At 45.2% G+C, this 18,995-nt stretch overlaps 1 protein-coding gene across 3 annotated transcripts in view; it reads left to right on the top strand.

Annotated features, from left to right (window-relative positions):
- Atp2b4 (ATPase plasma membrane Ca2+ transporting 4) overlaps positions 1–18,280 on the top strand; it is a 96,516-nt gene extending 78,236 nt beyond the window's left edge. Inside the window, exons 18-22 of one of the 3 annotated variants that reach the window (XM_026397243.2) lie at positions 103–314; positions 1,344–1,451; positions 3,436–3,612; positions 7,134–7,238; positions 12,123–18,280. In XM_026397243.2, coding sequence (XP_026253028.1) covers positions 103–314; positions 1,344–1,451; positions 3,436–3,612; positions 7,134–7,238; positions 12,123–12,431 — 911 coding nt within the window. In that variant the 3' untranslated portion in view covers positions 12,432–18,280. Of the gene's footprint in view, positions 1–102; positions 315–1,343; positions 1,452–3,435; positions 3,613–7,133; positions 7,312–12,122 lie in introns of all 3 variants that reach the window. The other 2 variants (XM_026397240.2, XM_026397239.2) reach the window with 2 other exon arrangements.
- Positions 18,281–18,995: the final 715 nt, after the last annotated feature.

Raw genomic sequence — 18,995 nt, 5'->3', positions numbered from 1 at the left:
TGGCCATGAGCCACCAGCGTGGCCACACCAACATGCTCTGACTCAGTGTGAACTCTCACTGAGATCACAGCTCTCCCCACATTCTTGCTCTCTCCCCACCAGGAGAGAAATTCTTTGACATTGACAGTGGGAGGAAGGCACCTCTACATTCACCACCCAGCCAGCACTATACCATGATCTTCAACACCTTTGTGCTGATGCAGCTCTTCAATGAAATCAATTCCCGAAAGATCCACGGAGAGAGGAATGTCTTTGCAGGCATTTACCGCAACCTCATCTTCTGCTCTGTAGTCTTGGGCACATTTGTCATCCAGGTGAGATTCTCTCTGGAGTTGGGGTAGGAGGTCTGGGAAGATGAAGGACGGAATTCCTTAAGCATCCAGGAAAAGAGGTAGCAGGGACTGAGGCTGTGGGTGAACACATGGGGTTCCCAACTGGCTTCCATTTGCACCTAGTTCTAGAATCAGAGCCCAGTGTGTCGGGTGCTCCATTTCAGGGCAGCATGTTGATTAGAGATAAAACAAGACTTGTAGAATTCTTTCATGACCTTTCTAAATATACAGAAATTTCACAAAGTGACCAAGTCAATGGAGTTTATCCTTTAGCCCCTTTCTATGCTCCTGCCAGCACGGGTGCATGCATGTGTAGCGCGGGCTCCCTCCCTGTCCCTGCCCTTTGTTTTGAAGGGGCTCATGGTGAAAATTCTGCACAATCTACAGAGGAAGAGAAGCAGTGACTGGCATGTATGTAGTTGACATCAAAAGCCTGACTTGGGCTCCACTGCAGGAACAGGAGTCAAGGCATGGCTGTCCTGGTGGAATAAAGACCAGGCCCCTTCTTTCTTGCCTAGCCAGAGGTACACTCAAACATCTGAGAACACAAGGGACTATGAGCAGGCCGTGCTCCAGAACCCCCTGCCTCGTCCCTTCCTAACCACCTCAGCTCTAGCCTGGACTCTACTTCCCTCTGTAGACCCCAGTACCTCCTGTATAATCCCCACCTTCAATTCCTCCTCTCCATTGCTGGGCCTTTTCTTTGTCACCTACTGGCCATAGTCACAAGAGGTCTCCAGCTGTCCCCACTCTACCAGATCTTATATTGATCCTCATCATCGCAGTCATAGGAGATGTTTATGTCTCTCCAGAAGACCTCTCTGTAAAGACTTGATATCTGTTTCCCTTTCTCCCTTTTTAGATTTCTTCTTTCCTCTTCTCCAGCAAGAAAATCAGGATCTGATTTTCACCCTGGGCAGAGGGGTGACATGGTTTCAGTGACCATGGCTAGAGGGCTGTCCACCTGTTAGTCACCTCCCTGATAGTGGGCTGCCTCTTTCTCTGTTCTAGATTTTCATTGTGGAATTTGGGGGTAAGCCCTTCAGTTGCACAAGCCTTAGCCTGTCCCAGTGGTTGTGGTGTCTCTTCATCGGGATTGGAGAACTTCTGTGGGGCCAGGTGAGTACAGGCACACAATCCTGTGCATCCACACAGTCTGCAGACTCCTCTCCTCTACGCGAGGTGGAACAAGCAACTGTGGAGACTCCTGTTCTTGCCTTAGTTTTCTCCTCCCTGCTTAAGTTTATTCCATTTCATAGGATCCTAAGGTGGAATGATCACTGCCCATCACCTGAGAGCTTCTAGGTCTCTTCTCTAACCAGACCTCGAGGCCAAAAAAGCCCTAGCTTCTCTGGGACAGGAGTGGAACTTTGCTTAAAAAAAAAAATGAAGGATCTCAGAAGAGTTTACAAATGTCTCTATTGTAATGAAGCAGCAGTCTGTTCATGGCCACTGTACTGACATAATTCAGGGCTCCCCAGCTTCTTCTCACCATGGCTTTATCTGCATTGAATGCCTGACTCTCGCCTGACATATGTTCAAATTTCTAAGATCTCTAGAGAAGCAGTGTAGCATTTGGTTCAGAGCATGGACACTGGGAATGACGGGGTTTGAATCCCAGGCTCCCCTTTTCACAAGCTTAATCACCTTAAGCAAATTACAGAAAAGATTTAGAACAATGTCTGATACCTTTACAAGTACTAAGTGAATGTTAATATTAATTATAATAATATCATCAAGACTGATAAGAATTTTATTCCATCCCTAATACCATCTTCAGCTCTGGCCTGGAATGTACTTCTCTACAGACCCCAAGACTCTGCTGATAATCCCTTTGTGCTCAGCCACCTGGATAATAGAGGTCGTGCCCTACCTGGCCATAAAGAGCCAGGTGCTTGTTTCTTTCACACCTCCTAGATGCCTTCCTGACTAATCTCTCTCCTAATACCTAACCCACCTCCCTCCACCTTGCTCTATTTACCAGAGTAGTTTTGCCCTTGAGTGAAGCTTGGTTGTGTTACCAGCTATTTGGAACTCCTTTAAGTCTGGCCTTTATGTGACTATGTGGCCTTGATGCCAGATAACAGCCTTCCTTCAGTATCATAGCAGCTTCTGCCAGCATCCAAAAGCAGAACTTCAACCTTCTTCCCATTTCAAGCAATTTGGCTCCCATTGGACTGCCCAGTCCCTCTGTCCCATTTGAGCCCTGTCTGTCCTCCATCTGGTCTGTAAAGAACTGACTAACACGCATTGAGCTCACTAAGTGATTTATCTTTTATTGCAAGTCTAACCTACTGATGTTCATGCCTTCTGATAATACTCACGTTTCTCTGTCTTTCCTCTTTCTTTCCTCCACCCCCCAAGTATCGGGGATTGAATCCAGGGGCACTCTACCACTCAGCTACATCCCCAGACCTTTTTATTTTTTATTTTGAGACAGGGTGCTGCTAAGTTTCTGAAGCTGGCCTTGAACTTGTGATACTCTTGCCTCAACAGCCTGGGTATCTGGAAATATAGGCATGGCCCATTGTGCCCAACCCATGTGTCCCTTCTTTCATGGTCTATCCCACCCACTTCCTTATCCCAACTACCTTTTCACTATCATAACAATGGAGCTACTTTTTATGTGTGACAAGGGAGGGGCTCTTTCCTTCTAATTCCTTTCTCTACTCCTCCGCACACACATGCAGTGATGCCATCTTCTCTCCTGATTTGTTTCCCCCAGGTCCAGGTCTCTGCCCTTCCCATGATGTTCCATGCCTTATAGTTCTATTTTTCTTAAAAGACAGATAGTGAAATAAAAAGGAAGAACTGAGACAGGAAAAAGTCTATGACGAAGCAAGTTATAGAATATGTTACCTGGTTACCAAGAATATAAGTTTTCTTTTGTATGTCCACAAACAGAAAACCTTCCTAAGAGCTTGACAGCATGTGGGCACATGGTGAACGCTTGCCTGAACAGATCGGTGCTCCCTGCACTGCTCTCCTGGTGAGCAGGGTGATAGAGCAGAGTAACCTACCCAAGGGCCTGACCTGGGTAAGTTGACTGACAGCTCTTCTCCCCCTGATTCTGCTGTCTCCCTTGTGCTGTGCCCATCCTCAGATCATCTCTGCAATACCTACCAAATCTCTGAAGTTCCTAAAAGAGGCTGGACATGGGACTACCAAAGAGGAGATCACCAAGGATGCCGAAGGACTGGATGAGATTGACCATGCAGAGATGGAGCTGCGCCGAGGCCAGATCCTCTGGTTCCGAGGCTTGAACCGTATCCAGACTCAGGTACTCTACTAATGGCCTGTCCTCACCATGGGAGAAGAAACCTCTCTATCTTGGGAGGCGTTGAGGGGGGCAGCGATTCTTGGTGGCCAGCATTTCTCCCCTTCCTAAGGCTCACTGCCAAAGGGCAGCCCTACCTTCCTAGCTTTAGGACCAAGAGGGGCAGAAGTACCTGCATGGGCTCCTCTGAGAGGAGAGTAGTCAATGGACCCCGACCAGAGGACCCTAATAACAGTCCTTCAGCTGTAGATTGGCTGTAAAGCCCGCTGCAGGCTCTGTTGCCCAGGCAGGCTTTCTGCACAAGGTCTCTTCAAGCATTAGCCCTGGCCCCAGGATAGGAAATCAGCTGTGCCTGCCCTCCCAGGAAGGAGTGGGAGAGCATCCCTGTGCCTGTGCTCAGCAGTCACTTAATGTGACATCCTTGGGTTGCTGTCATGGTAATAGATGTTCTCCAGAGGGGTCTTTGTAAGAGGCTCACCCTCTTATATCTTTCCCATTTGAAATTTAAGACCATGGTGGGGAATCTGATGGTTGCAGGGTATGAACAACAACACTCTCCATGCCCAAGTATCTTTTACAAGATTCAGACTTGCTTCTCAAAAAGGAAGATGCTATTGTTTCTTCAAACCATTTCCCTTTTTGTAATTTCTGAAATGGGATAGTAGCTGCTTCCACTGCTCTTAAGTGCCCCGCCTATACCCCACAGTAACTTTTTTTTCTCTCTCCATGAATCAATTATAATTACCTCCCAGGTGAGTGGGCTGGTTTAAGCATTGATAATTCTCTTGCCCTGCTCCCACCTCACACATTATTTTTTTGTTTTATTCCCAAGATTCCCCATCTCAGGAAATTATCAATCCAAAATTTTAAGGGTACTCACCAGAGTATAGGCCCATTTCTCTTCTGATTGGCTGGAGATCCCCAACCTGTTTAACTCAAAAGTTGGCCTTGCAGATGACTGAGAAAACTCCCCAGCAACCCCATCTCCTTAATACATAGGCAAGATAGGTAAAATGGATATTCTCAACTACTTACCTGGTAAGAACTCGTTTTCCATAGCCAGACTCAGCTACGCTGCTAGTGGCCTGCCCATACCATGGGCAAGACAGCTGGAAAGGTAGAAAAGAACCAGGTAGCAGAATCCATTTTCTTGAGTTCCTCCTCTCAGGAAGGGAAATTGCAGTGGCATCTGCACAAACTACCTCACGGTGTCCAGCGTTCCCACAGGCCCCACGCCACCCTCCGGGCTGCTGACTCCATCTAGTGTCCACAGAACCTGGCACCTTGGCTCCCGTCTCTGAAACGCCCAGTGCTTTCCTTTGGGTCTACTCTTTTCAAAATAACCTCTTTGCTTTTCTTCCCTTTAGGATCACCTGCCTCCTCTGTCCACTATGTGATTTTTTTTTTCCTAGCCAGGATTCCCTCATTCCAGTACCTTCTCGCTCCTCGCCAGTCTTTCTCCTGGAGGCTGAAAGTCATGGGTCTTCCTTCCTCCACTGCCTGTTCCCATCCCCTCGGCCACGCCCCTCTCTGTTTGGTCTCCCTGCCTACATAGCTTTAGGTTTACTACCTGTTCCTGGTGCATCATGAGGCAGTTGACCAAAATGGCATTAAAACCTAAACTTAAGCCCAAAGGCAGCTTATAGAAGATGCCAGGATAACTGTGCCATTCCAGCGTCACCTGGCTCTCAGCTAATGTACATCCTGGTTCTGTAGCAGCCTCTGGCTACTCTTCAGCCTCACCAGAGTTCTAACAAAATCCCCACCCCCACGTCCGTTTGTGGAACCGTATTGTCATTCCCATAGTGACCCTTGGGGTGGGGGGAAAAGCTGAGCTATGGCTCAGTCCTGATTGGAATTTTCTCTTTTCCCAATTCTAGGCTGTTCTTTCCCTCTCCTTTACCCTTTAGTTTGTTAAAAGCAGTAGAAAGCATAAATTTGAGGGATTTGAGGGCTAGAAATTTGGAAAGATAAAGCTGGAATGCAATTTCAAGGCAAAGTTGGCATGGAAGCAGGTGTCTTTACAGTTCACCCCCATGGAGCTGGAGACTCCCCACCAAATGTAAACCCTTTCCTCCTATAGATTTAATCCCCTGGAATTGGAAACTATAATGTGAGGAAGGGGTGATGTTTTAGCACAAACTTTTATCTGAATCTAGAAACTAACCCTAAACATCGAATTGCTTCTTTGGAAGCTTTGCAAGTAACAACAACCAGCTGGGCATGGTGGCATGCACCTGTAATTCCAGCAACTCGGGAGGCAGAGACAGGAGGATTGCAAATTCAAGGCCAACCTGGGCAATTTAGTGGGGCCCTCAGGACTTAGTGAGACCCTGTCTCAAAGGAAAAATGGGCTGGGGATGTGGCTCAGTGGCATCCCGTACCCAAAAATAAAATAAAACAGATAAGAACAGCCGTGAGTCACAAGACACCTGCTTTCCCATTTTCTGGGGAAAAGAAGTCAGAGTGACCAGATCAGCTCCTTTCCTACTCTCCTGGGGGATTGATCCTTGGAATTAGGCATGTGGGTATCTCTAAGAAGATTCCATCAGATCTATGAAGGATAAAGGAATCCTTTTAATCCATTCCTTGTTACTTAGAGGTCAGGGATAAGGATGGTAGATTTGATGGAGGCCCCAGATCAAGGCAATTATTGGAGAATAAATGACCCTAATTGCCTGTGTTTCTGAGGAGCAGCGCAGTGAAAATCAGAGACTGCGTGGGTAGGCCTGGAGCTACAGCCCCTCACCACCCCACCCAGCAGCTCCTCCTGCTAAGCTCATCAGCATTTCTGCCAGATGTTTCAGGATCTCCAGTGCATTGATTCGACTTAGTGGCATTCTCTCTAATGGGTCTGGCCACTGATTCCTAAGCTCCCTATCAGCCCGAGAAGGAGTATCTTACTTAGGATAGGCACCCAGAAGAGAATGAGCCAAGCAGCTCACAGCCCAGTGGCCTTTCCATCATGGCCACCTATGTATGAGTTACTATACTCCCTGTTTTTCTTTAAACAACAAATTAATGCTCCTGGAAAATTTGCAAAAAAAAATCGGTAGTTGGTTAATAGGTTTAGAGGTTCCTAAGCCTTGAAATTCAGTAGTATGCACTTTGCCTTCAGTATCTCAAGTTGCATGTCTTATTTTTAAGAGTAAAGGCCAAAACCATGAATTAGCTACTAGACTCTGTACAGCTGATAAGAGTGGTAGGTTAGGAGAAGAACCTTGGACATCGGTATATCTGAAATGTCCACCTTAGGCTAAAAAGGAAGAGAAAACTGGATTGTGACTGGGTGTATGAACTCAATGGCAAATAGTTCCTTAAACAAAGTGTGGTATGCAATTAATGTTTTCCTCCCTTTCCTCGCCATGGCTTTGTGGGTGAAAAAATCTCCTGCTTTCCATCTCCTATCCCCTTTTCCCAGCTGTTTCCATCCCCCTGTCCCCTGCCCTTCATGACCCTACCTTCCTCTTTCTTCCCCTCTCTCTAACTGGAGCAAAGCTGTCTCACTCTTTGATTCTTTGCAGATCGAAGTAATTAACACATTCCAGACGGGAGCCTCTTTTAAGGGAGTCCTAAAGCGGCAGAGCATGGGTCAAGCGCTTGATGTAAAACTTCCTAGCTCAACCTATGTAGCAGTTGCACCAATCAAAACTTCCCCCACCACTTCTGTTGCTGCTGCTGTATCATCTCCTACTATGGGCAGTGAGTGATAGTCTATTATGATGCATGATTTGCTAAAATGACCACAAAAGAGCACGTGGCATCCACTTTAACCAACCATGGTTATCAGCCCTCTGTATGTTATTTTGCACATAATGTTTTGAGAACCCTTTTTCAATCAACCTTTCAATTAAAGAAAAGGGAAGAAAAGGAAAAAAAAACCCTACTCTAAAACTAGGCTGTGGGCCCTTTTATTTTATTATTTTTTTAGTGTTGGAAAACTGTTAAACCTTAACTATTTTAAAGACAATACTCCTGTTTTCTGACCGTTTCCTCTACATTGCTTTATTCTTTTTTTCCTTGAGTTTTTGTGTTTTGCTTTCTCTTAGGGTTTTTTTTTCCGTGTGTGTGTGTGTGTGTGTGTATGTGTGTGTGTGTGTGTGTGTGTGTGTGTTGCTTTGATTGGATATGTCGTTATTGTCCCTGTCCTTTCCTCCTGCTCCTTTGGATCTAAACTCTACCCTCTAAGCTTAGATGTGAGGTTAGGTTAAATGAAAACCCAGGAACTCTCTTTAGTTAGAGGAAGGCTTCGTACTAAACCTAAAGAAAGGTAAGCAAATAGCTACTGTGCCCATGGGTTTACCAGGGACCTGTGCTTAATTAAGCCAGTATTGAACTTGATCGATAATAATAGTCCTTATGGCTAACATTGCATTGTTAGCTGGTAAAATTAGCATAAAAGCTATAACTGGATACGAAGAAAGGAAGGTAGTTCAGTTCAAATGCAGAAAGTTGAGCATCTTTGTTATCTTATTTTCCAGGGGATTTAAACCAAACTCAGATTTAAGAATCAATTGATTCACATAAGATTTTGAATAAGAAAAATATACGAAAAGTTCAAAATGACATTTTTTTCTTCACTTAGAGAAAAATTTGTAGAAGTTTCTGAACAGCAACCCTTTTTGTTTCTTCTTTAGTTTAATTGTTCTGCCAATAGTCAGCCCTCTGTATGTTATTTTGCACATAATGTTTTGAGAACCCTTTTTCAGTCAACCTTTCAATTAAAATGCTGTCAACACTCAGCCTCGGACCTGGGTTCTCGTTGGTAGATTATAGGACTTTTGCTATGCCTTTCCCAAATGGAAGGCAGAGAGGAGAAAGGAGGCAGCAAGTAAGGAAACCAGTGGGGAAGGAGTTCCACCCCATTAAATATACTGTGGATTTGCCTGAGTGCTGGGTCTGTCCCTTCCTCCCTCACTCTGAACCCCAGTCTTAGGACATGAGGAAAAGACAGAGCAGTTGTATTGCCCATGGTTCACATGACTGTGAGCTGAGCAGACTAATGAGATTTATATGTGTGTTTTCTTTTTAGCCAAGTATAAATGTTCTTGGTGAGGTATGGGGGTGGGAGGCCATATTTTGTTAGGTCTAACAGTAGACAAGAAAATACTAAAACAAACTTTCTCACCAATATCCAAGAACCTCTCTTCTATTCCTTCCATGTTCCATGTTTCTTACTTAATTCCTTTTTTCTTCTAGTTTTGCCATTTTCTTCTAACCATCTTCTGTCCTTGTTTTAATCATCCCTCACTGGTAGGAACAGTTAATGGCAGGTGTCCCTGTGATTTGATGGTGCAAGGAGACTAATTAGAAGGCAGAGGAGCTAGTAGAAGGTATGCACCAAGCCCTCAAAGGCTAGGAGATCAGAAGAGAGACAGGCCACACCTGCTCTTTCTCCAGCTGTGCCTTCTTACGTGAGGTCCTAGAGGTTATAGTCATACATTTTAAAACCCTCTTTCCCATTCCAGATCTCCAAATGAATTTGGCTATTTATCCAACCTTTGTGAGCTAGATCTCATAGGATTTCTCTCTGTAGGGAAGCCCTAATCCTTCTCTTCCCCTGGTTTCTGAAAAGGGAGGAAGCAGAAACCCACAGAATTCCAGCTGAGGAAATGGGTCTTCCCCTGACCACTCACTGAGCTCTACAGAGTCATCTTTACACTTGTACCCAATCTAAAGTCCAGCTTGGTTGGGGCTCTTGAGTCATCTGGGACTTTTCCTTCAATTAGCCCCAAAGAGACTTCCGAGAGAGATTTTTCAGAAATGATGTCCAGGGAGGGAAGGGTCCATTGGCTGAGTGAAGAATGTGCAGGGCTTTCACCATACTCATTTCACCAGTCCTGCCTTGTCCCCACCACTGCTCCCATACCAAGCACCATGCTCCAGGAAGGGAAGATGCCAACCTTGGGGCGGGTTGGTGGTGATATATGTGTGTGTGATGGTTCATCAGCATGTGTTCTCTGAGCCAATGTTGGCACTGAGGAGCAGTGTGCTGCAGCCCTACCACCCAGCTCTTCACCCACTGGGCCAGGTGGCGCCGCCGCCCCACTCCTCTTCACTTGAGCTTCCCTTACAGGTGGATGGTTCCCCTTTAGACCCCAGAAGTCCTGCAGTCTTGCTGGATGACTGTTCCTTTTCCCCACAAAAGAATGAGGTTTCCTTATTTTTTCCACATACGCATCCCCAAATCACTTTTATCTCCCTCATTTGTTTACTTATAACAGTGTTATTAATGGTCACCCCAACAAGTGGGAGGAAAAGCCAGCAAACAGGGCTCTAGACCCACACTCCAAACTTAACCTTTTAAAATCTGTTTTTATAATGGATTTCATTTGTAATTACTTCAGTGAAGTATTCAATTGCTTTTTAAAAATAGAAGAAGAAAGTTTTTAAAAATCACTGATGTAGAAGATAATGAAATTGTGGCATAAAGGTACCTGCCCTACTGTAGGACTTGTTAGAAATTTTGAGATCTCAAAAGTAGACCAAAAATGTGGACCGAGTTATCCCTCCTACAGAGGCGGGAATGCTTCGGACTGATCCATTGGCCAGTGAATCTGTACTAGAGCCATAGAAGAAGCACTGAATTTGGGCTCACTTAGTCCAAGTTGCTTCACTCTGTGTAGCTCACTGAAAACTTGAGACCTTCTGAAACTTAGATGGAGCCCTCATTCCACCTGATCTCACTAGATCTGGAGTATAGGCAATGTGACAGGTGAATTACCACCAGAGGGCCAATAGGTATCATAGAAAGATGGAACAGTGGTTCCTTGCTCTTGTTCCACATGGTGAGTGTGTTTCCGGGTTCCTTGGTTCTTCTTGGCTGAGGTGTTGAGCTGATACAGTGAGTGGCAAGGAGTCCTTTGCCTTCCAAGCTCTGAGCACCCTCAGCCCAGAGCGGGTCTACAAGCTGCAGAGGAAGCCAGCAGAGACCCATGGCGAGGCTTCCTTATGAAGTATTTTTTGAAGATTCGATTCAATGATAGGAAGTACGAGGACAGGAAATACAACCAGTTTATTTGGCTAACGCATCGTATGCTCCGCTGCCCACATTCTTGCCTCTTCTCGAGGAATATGTATTTTTGCTTAAACAGCAGAGAAATGAAAGAGGTGCCCTATCCCAACATCCGCCACTCCTTCTTGTCCTCCCCATCTTAATGACTTCTCCTGTGTTACTCCCGTATCTTTTCTGAGGGAAGAACTTTTAGATGAGGCTAGGATTGGCCACCTCCCCCAAAACTTAAATTGTCCTACAATTTCTTACCTTTCCCCTGGCCTCCCTCTCCCATCTCTCTGGAATCCGACCACTTCCCCATCCCAATTCTAAGCCACACCTCAGAGAAATCTATAGTTCAGAAAAGCACCCACCAAAAGAGCCGGTACCTGTGGAGAAGGAAAAGCTATTCACAGGGACCAGTTATGATCAGTATTTTCCCCCTTAAATCTGAATTGCCTGCATTCCTTCCTTTACATGCTTTAGAACAAAGACTGACGTGGGCTCCTTCATTTCCCTAAAACTGCAAATTATTTCCTTGCCACCATCCTCTTCATCACCCCCATCAGAAAGGCCACTTGTTCATGGCTCACCTCCTGGATCAGGTTTCTCTCCTAGACCCGTGTTTTCCCTTCCCCATGTAACATCATGCTCCTCTTTGCAATCTGGAAACAGCTGGAGAAAGCAGCATGATCGGGCACCATTGCTGTGGATCAGAGACTGGAAATGCATTTGAGTTGTGAGGGCCAGGTCTTCTCTCAGTAGGCAGAGGGAAGGCGTCTTTTGCCCCTGTATGTTATCCACATCTTCTAGGGGAGGGAATGAAGGATTTCAGGGGAGGGGACGCAGCGGAGGTTGTGGAATGTAAATATGTGCATGTCTTCTGACTGACAGGCAGATTATTAAGTTGGAGAGCTTTAATTTCCTGCATGCTGCTGAATGAAGATTGGTTTGTCTGCCTGCCTGCACAATATCCATGATCACTTGTCACCCAGTGTGTATTTTATGCAGATTGGTATATGTTGGCTCTTTGAGGGTTTTAAACAGATAACTGAACTTAAGTGTGTAATTTTTCCATTCCACGTTCACAAACTGTTTGGCCTCAACACAGAAATCCACAGTGTGAATCATCTTTTAAGTTTGGCTGTTAATTTGTGCCTAGTTTCAACATCCTTACCCTCTAGCCAAAAGAACTAATGATGAATCTTTTTTGTTTTCTGTTTCATTTTAAGAGTGGATTGTTTGGGAATGCTAACTTTGCTTTTGGATTTTCGACTTTTTTTTAATGCAACTTTTGAAACATCATCGTTGTTTGCCGTCACTCACCCCACCCTAGTGCTTGAAATTTGAGCCACATGACACTTCTAGTGCCCCATGATCTCTTCCATGTTTGGTTTTGATTGTTGAGCAGTCATGTTTTATAGTTTGGGTTTTGTTTCCTCAAACCACTCATTCCTTGTTCTGTGGGCCAGTTCTCACCACCTATCTTCTCATCCTCCTTTTCCTTCCCCTGATATAGATCAAAGTGGTCAGAGCATTCCATAGTTCTGTAAGCATCCAGAAACTCGGGAACCAAGAATCCATCCACAACTTCATGACCCACCCTGAATTTGCCATAGATGAGGATTTGCCGCAAACACCATTCCTGGATGAGCAAGAGGACAAAAGCCTTGAACATGTTCCTACGACTGGGACTGGGGTGCTTCTGTTGGATGGTGAGGTCACTCCATACGCCAACCAGAACAACAACGCGGTGGAGAGCAGCCAAGTGCAAGTTGTCGCCTCCCATTCGGACAGCCCTCTCCAAAGCCTGGAGACATCAGTTTGAACTTCTTTTCTCTGACTCCCATCCCTGCTTTCCCTATCTCCTTTTTCATCCATCTCATCTATAAGGTGATGATGAGACTGTTCACTGTCATGTCAGCCACTCCCAAGTGTGTGAGAACCCCCACCCGACCATGAAGAAGCAAGAGCACAGGCCTGCAAGGATTCCAACTTAACCTTGAGCTGGGGTTGGTAGCAGGACTTAGTCAAGTGCCAGGCAGGTAATGGTAGAATCTGCTCTTTGGGTATATCGGTTGGCCGTTTCTAAAGAAGTCACAACAGTGCTCCTGACATCACCCCAACCCAGATTCTCCTGTGTTCACACACATGTCACCATCTCCTGACTTCAGGATTTTTTTTATCCTGAGTGTCTGCCATTTATAAGTCAAGTTGAGAGAGTGATGATCCACAAATGTGTTGAGGCAGGAATGGAATGTAAAAAATCAGTCGGAGAGTGATTGTTTTTAAAATAATTTTGCCCATTTTGAGTACTTAGACCTGAAGGCCTCCGGCTCTTTCTGCCCTCCCAAGGTTCTTTTAGTCTTTTGTAACCCTCATCTTCTTTCCTTTCTCTCTCTCTCTCTCTCTCTCTCTCTCTCTCTCTCTCTCTCTCTCAAGTTTTTTTAAAATTAAGAGAATGGAAAGGATGTGGATGAGTAGAGTCCACTTTGACCATTCTCCCTTCAAGCCCCAATTGAACACTCAAATTCTAGAGGCAGACAGATTTCTTTGCTAAAAGGGTCAAGAGCTGGAAAGACTGTTTCCTTCTCTTTGCCAGGTTAGCTTCTACTTCTGAACTGCCTTCTTGTCAGGTAGCTGTGGTTTTTAAGTGCCAGGAAGGTCAGCCTTGACCATAAAGCTTGCATGTATGACATACAGTTTTACCATAGGCCAGAGCTTCCTCCTGTTCCTAAAGTGGCAGCAAAAGAATGAAGTGGGCATGGGCCTGCCTCCTGGAGGAACTTGGGTTTTGAAGATCAGAAGCATACAGGCCTAGGAGAAGGTAGACCATCCCAGCAAACAGTTATGGGGTCTTCCTTGAGGTGACCACTGCTTTCAAAGCCATCTGCCAAAACTCTTCCGGGGAAGGACCCAGTTGTTGGGGAAGTGAGTGTCGAGAGGCCTTGGGAAAGGCTGCAGAGCCACTCTGGCAGGATCTGAGGAAACTTCCCTGTAGGCATCCAAGACCTTGAGCTTAGGTTCCTGGGGACCAGCTTCCACATTCTCTCAGTCTCCTCTTTCTGCGCTTGCTGTGCCCACAACTTGCTCAGCCTCAGCCTTTTGCACATATTCCAGTTTTGCAGTCACATATCCAAAGGGAGAGGCCCCTGTGTATTGTGCTGACTTAAAGGAGCAAAAGACCCACCCCGGCCTCCTCTCCTCCCTTCTCCCACATGCCCCCCTCAAGCCCCTCCCCAGCAGCATGCTCCCACTGCTGCCCAGGAAAGCCCTGTGCCTTTTTGCCCTGAACACTGCCCAAAGCATCCCCTGCCCACCTGCCTCTCAGGAGTTGGGGACTTTGCTAAGAGACTTTTCAAAGTGTTCCTTACTGGGACAAGGTGGAGCCGAATTTGCAGGAGCTCCATTTTTATCCCTGCTGTTGACGTAAGCTCTTCTGTGCAGGTGGAGCTAATTCATATCCCCCATTCCCACTCCCCTTAGATAAATGAAGCCCACCCACACCCTTTAGAGTGAGGGCAGTAAGGAGAGGGCTCCCTAGCCTCTTGGGAACTGCCAAATTTCCATTGGGGAGAGGAAGGTGATCTGCACCTGTCCACTCCAGCGTTTTCTTCTTGATCCCTCCTCCCTCACCCCTTTCACCTGAGCGGTCCGAGGTAGGAAGAGTAGAGAAACAATACCCACTACACCTCCCCATTACTACACCATCCATCCTTGTAGGAAATAGGGGTTACATGCTTCAGCTATCTTCTCTCTGTCTTAAATGCTCATGGGGGGAAAACAGCTCACCCAAGGTGTTAGGTGTTCACATATATATTTATTAAGTACATTGGAAGATTTAATTCTGTCAAGTCTTTTATTACCTCAGATCATTTTGAAAAGCAAGCCAATAACAAGCTTTGGAGGCCATGTTACCATTCCTGCTCCCAAAAGACTCTCACGGTGCCTGAGGGCTTATGTCTACTTTTTTAAAGTCAACAGTTTTTTTTTTTTTGGTGTGTGTTCTAGTTTCCATAGTAAGAGAGAAAATATAGAAATATTATGCAAAAAAATATAGTTTTCTTTAGATCAGAAACTGATATTTTTGAGTCAGCCATATGTATTTTGTTTAAAGGATTTAAATAAAGTGCCGTCATGTAACCCTGTGGAAGGGAGTGCATAACCAGCTGTTCGACATGACAGGTGACTAGTATATTTGTAATTGGTTTAAAAACCAATACATCGTACTTCCTTTCTCCAAACAGCCATCTTTATACTTAGGGGGGAATAAAACTTGTTGGGTTCTAGACTTTTTTAATATAAATTTTGTTGATATGGAATTGAGTAAGTTTAAGTGTTTATGTGCATATGTTTTTTATATATAAGTTTTTTCTATTCAGTTTCAATGATCCAACTGGCAGTGAGTAAATATGGCATAAGTTAATAATGCTTTTCCCCAAAATGGTGCTTTGGATTTGAAAAGGGTCTGATGGGGAAAAGGAGAAATGATCATCCTAGATTCCTCTCTTGATAAACCTAGAAAAACTGGTAGTGAACTGAGGATAGTAAGGGAATCAGCCAGGAAGAAGGGAAGCAGCTGTCAGGAAATGAGCGAGCACTCCACTCCCCGCCCGCCCGCCCCAGTGCAGACATATGACCAGGCTTGTTCGGAACTAGTGGTTGGGATCAGGACCCTTCTGTTGGATTTGTGTTTGTCCAAGAATAAGCTGGCAGAGTGGCACCAAAGACATTGGTCTCTCCTGGTCTACGGGAACATTCTGATTTGGAGTTTGCATTTTTTTATGGTTCTTCCACTTTGTCTCCCCCACCCCCCGGAGTTTTCCATTAGTGAGTTTTCATGCACGGATCTGATTTGTGACTCCTTTCTTCCTCTATAAAGATTTTGTGCAATATATTAGAAGGGAGACAGAGCTCCAAATGGAAAACACAGTGACTGGTTCCAACCCTGGGTGACAGTCTCAGGTCTAGGTCCTTCCCACAGATGTCCTCTGTCCTCTGAAATGACTCTCCTATCCCTAAAGGTGTTAAGAAAGAGACCACCTAGAAGTCCCTCTGGGCACTTGTGGATTCTTTGGGGTTGGGTTTCTTCTTCCCTTCAAACTTCCAAGGGGAGAGTTTGCACAGACAAATCTGAGTGATTACCTCACTGCCAAAAACCCAGAGGGGCATGGCAAACTCGAATGTGCCAGAAAACCTCTTCCTGCACCCCTTTCCTTTCTTCCCCACATCCCTTGCCTTACAACTGAAGCCACCCGGGTACCACCCCAATGTACACACTGCTCACCTTTCATATCACACTGCATTGGGGGTGGTGGGCGCTTATAAATAAATGCCTGCTGTTCTTAAGCCATTCTAGCCTCTTCCTCAGAATAGACCAGACTCCCTTACATTCGGCTCAGTGCCAGAACTTCTGCAGTCAGGCCTGCTGTCCCCTTTCCTCTTGATTAGGAGAGATGGAGCGAGATGAGCTCCCATGACTGAATCGGCCTTTGGCTCATGCTTTCTCCCCAGATGTATATATGCCATATGTAAATATGCCATATATATGTGCCAACAAATCTATGTTGTTCCTTTCAAATCAGCACGCAGATAGGACTTTTGAGTTTCTTCTTCTTCTTTTCAGTAACTAGTATAACTAGCACTGGTATTTTTGTACAAAAAAAAGAAAACAACTAAAGGTTGACTATTGTGGTCTGCATGACAAACAAATGTTGATATCAAAGCAATGTGTACCCTAGTGTGTGTGGCCATAACTTACAGTTCAGCTTAACAGTGCACCCAACCTGTATTTGCATTTTGATATTATTTAAGCTCTATGTACAATGTTTTGCATGTATTTATATGGTTCTTAGGGGGGAAAATGCTATAAACTGGCAAATCTGAAATTCAAATATGTTGTTCCACTGAGACGGGAAGAAGAGGAGTTTTAAAAGGGATAATTTTTTGGAATCAATAAAGCTTTTTTGCTGATGAGCAGAAACCAATACTGCCATGCACTGAGAATAAAATCCCATGCCCACTTGTAACTGTGCCATCCTCAATGTGTCTCCACTTTTGGGTCATGCCACTAGATACCGGTGAAACTGAGAAGGGTACTGCCGCCACCACCCCATCAGAACAAGCACAGACCCGTCTTGTTCTGGCCTGCTGCCCTCCAGAGGCTCACTGCCCTGGTTGCCAGTCTCAGGACCTTGGAGCACAAGCTCTGTTCCACCCACTGAGTAAAGGTGGTGAGAGTCCACACATGGGGAGCAGGGAACCCGGAGCTCTAGAAGGGATGAGCAAGAGGCAGAGCTGGCAACCTCTCTTCCCCTCTTTCTTAATGAACTGCTTTTGGGCATTTTCCTTATTGGCTGCTTTTCCTTCTGAGTTTCTCCTCCACCCACCTCCTCTCCCATAGGTTTTTGTTTTGTCTTGTTTTGTTTATGGTTCCATTCATTGAATCTCCAGCACAACTGATATCAGACCCCACTTTCAGGTCCAAACAGCTTCCTGGCAGGTCATTTACCTGCTGAGTTTTCATATCTCAGATAACTCCTTCCTGCAGCTCTCATCCAGGTGCACAAATAAGTTCTGTTCTCTTTTAAAACACCACAGGTTAAAAAATAATAAAGGATCTTGTCTGCTCCCCAAGTTCCTTTATGGAAAGTGTGAACTGAAGAATAGCTCCAACTCCCCTGGGAGTTTTCACAGGATGATGCTGAAGGAGGAACCAGTCTTCGCTGGAAAAGACACTGCAGCCCTGCATCTTATCTCCACTTTTCTTTCCACAGACATGGACCTACACCCACTTAGTTTCTTAAAAATAGAGGCTCAGAGGGCTGGGGGTGGAGTGCTTGCCTAGCGTGCTCAAGGTCCTGAGTTCAATTCCCCAAACCACAAAAAAATGAAAGAGACTGGTATTTTATTAATTAATATAAAATAAATTTAGCCAATCTTTGCAGCACAGGCCTGTAGTATCCCAGCTACTTGGGAGGCTGAGGCAGTAGAATCACATGTTCAAGGCCAGCCTGGGCAACTTAGTGAAACCCTGTCTTAAAATAAAAAGGGCAGGGGATGGAGTCATAAAAGAGTCACAAAACTGAAGTCTTTTTCCTTATGTTAAATTCCTTCCAAAATACTCTTGCTAGAAAAGATACCACACATATGCGCATGCACCAATAGAGTCCTTTCTAAAGCTCGGCCCTTTATTTCCCTTTTTGTGCTCTCATCTTGTCTTTGTTGAGCCTTAGATTTGCACCCCTCTTCTATGCCACATAGAGAATCTTAAAAATCCAACCTCCTAACCCCAATGTGGTAAGGAATGGTGAAGAATGAACCTCTACTGTGTCATTCTGGCTGTGACCTCGTATCCTAAAATGCTGGTTCAATGGCGTATAAAGGCCCGCTCAGCTCCTTGGGTCAGGTGACTATGGAAGAGAACATGCTCTTCTCTTCTGTCTTTTTCCCTACCCCCAGTTCTAGAAAATAATTGCTTTGCCCTCCATCTTAGTAATGGTTTGTGAGCTCTCCTTTCTCCATTACCATATACTCTCCCTATGGTCACTGGTTGCTTTTAAGTTCTCTGCCAGTCGCGCCTGGTTCCCTCCGAAACGTACATGTGACCAGACAACTCCCTAGCTTACTCTGTGTCAGATCCAAAGAAGATAACTCAGTGGGTATCAGGGAGGTGGCTTCCAGCCTCTGACCTCGATCTGTTAGGGCACAGCCTTCTTGTCACTGACAGGTGAGAATGGCGTGTCCTTCACCAGCAAATAATTTTGGAACTCTGTCATAAATAAAACATGTAAACATATTACTCTGTGTGGTGTCGTTAACATCCAGTTGCCTCCAACATGGACCTAGAACACAAGAAGTAACAACCTGCTAGATTCATAGACTACAAAGCTTTTGCCTTGAAGAGTAGTGGATTCGGAGTTCTGTATCCTGATGTGCAGCCAGCCATAAGCAAGTCTTTACTTCTCTAAAACTTTTTTCAAATAATACCTCCCTAGCCAGCACCACATCACTGTCCTTAGAAGTCACATATATGGAAGAGAAGGCTCTCTGGAGGACCTCTTACTGCCATGTCCTAAGAGGAGGGTGTCAAATCAGAATACCATTTCATTACTTACAGTAAAAAGCTCAAAGGCCCACATATTTGAAAAGTCATATTGTTGTAGGGACAAACGAGGCAAGGCACCAAAGATAGCAGGAAACAGTTTTATTTGGCTGCAGCCAGGTTCAGAGGGCACAGCTTTTGCTGTAATCAATTAATCCCCTGAACCCCAAGTTCAGGGAGTTTCAGAGTTTTATACCCAGCATGTAAAGGGAGGGGCTCAGAAGTTCACAGTCTGCAGAAGTTCACATAAAAGCAGCTTTTTCTTTCATTGTTTTGGGCAAGCTAACT

The sequence above is a fragment of the Urocitellus parryii genome, chromosome 9 (genome assembly GCF_045843805.1).
Source record: "Urocitellus parryii isolate mUroPar1 chromosome 9, mUroPar1.hap1, whole genome shotgun sequence".
Classification (NCBI taxonomy): Eukaryota; Metazoa; Chordata; class Mammalia; order Rodentia; family Sciuridae; genus Urocitellus; species Urocitellus parryii.
The sequence above is the reverse complement of the archived record's forward strand: the minus strand, read 5'-3'. Positions and strand labels throughout refer to the sequence as shown.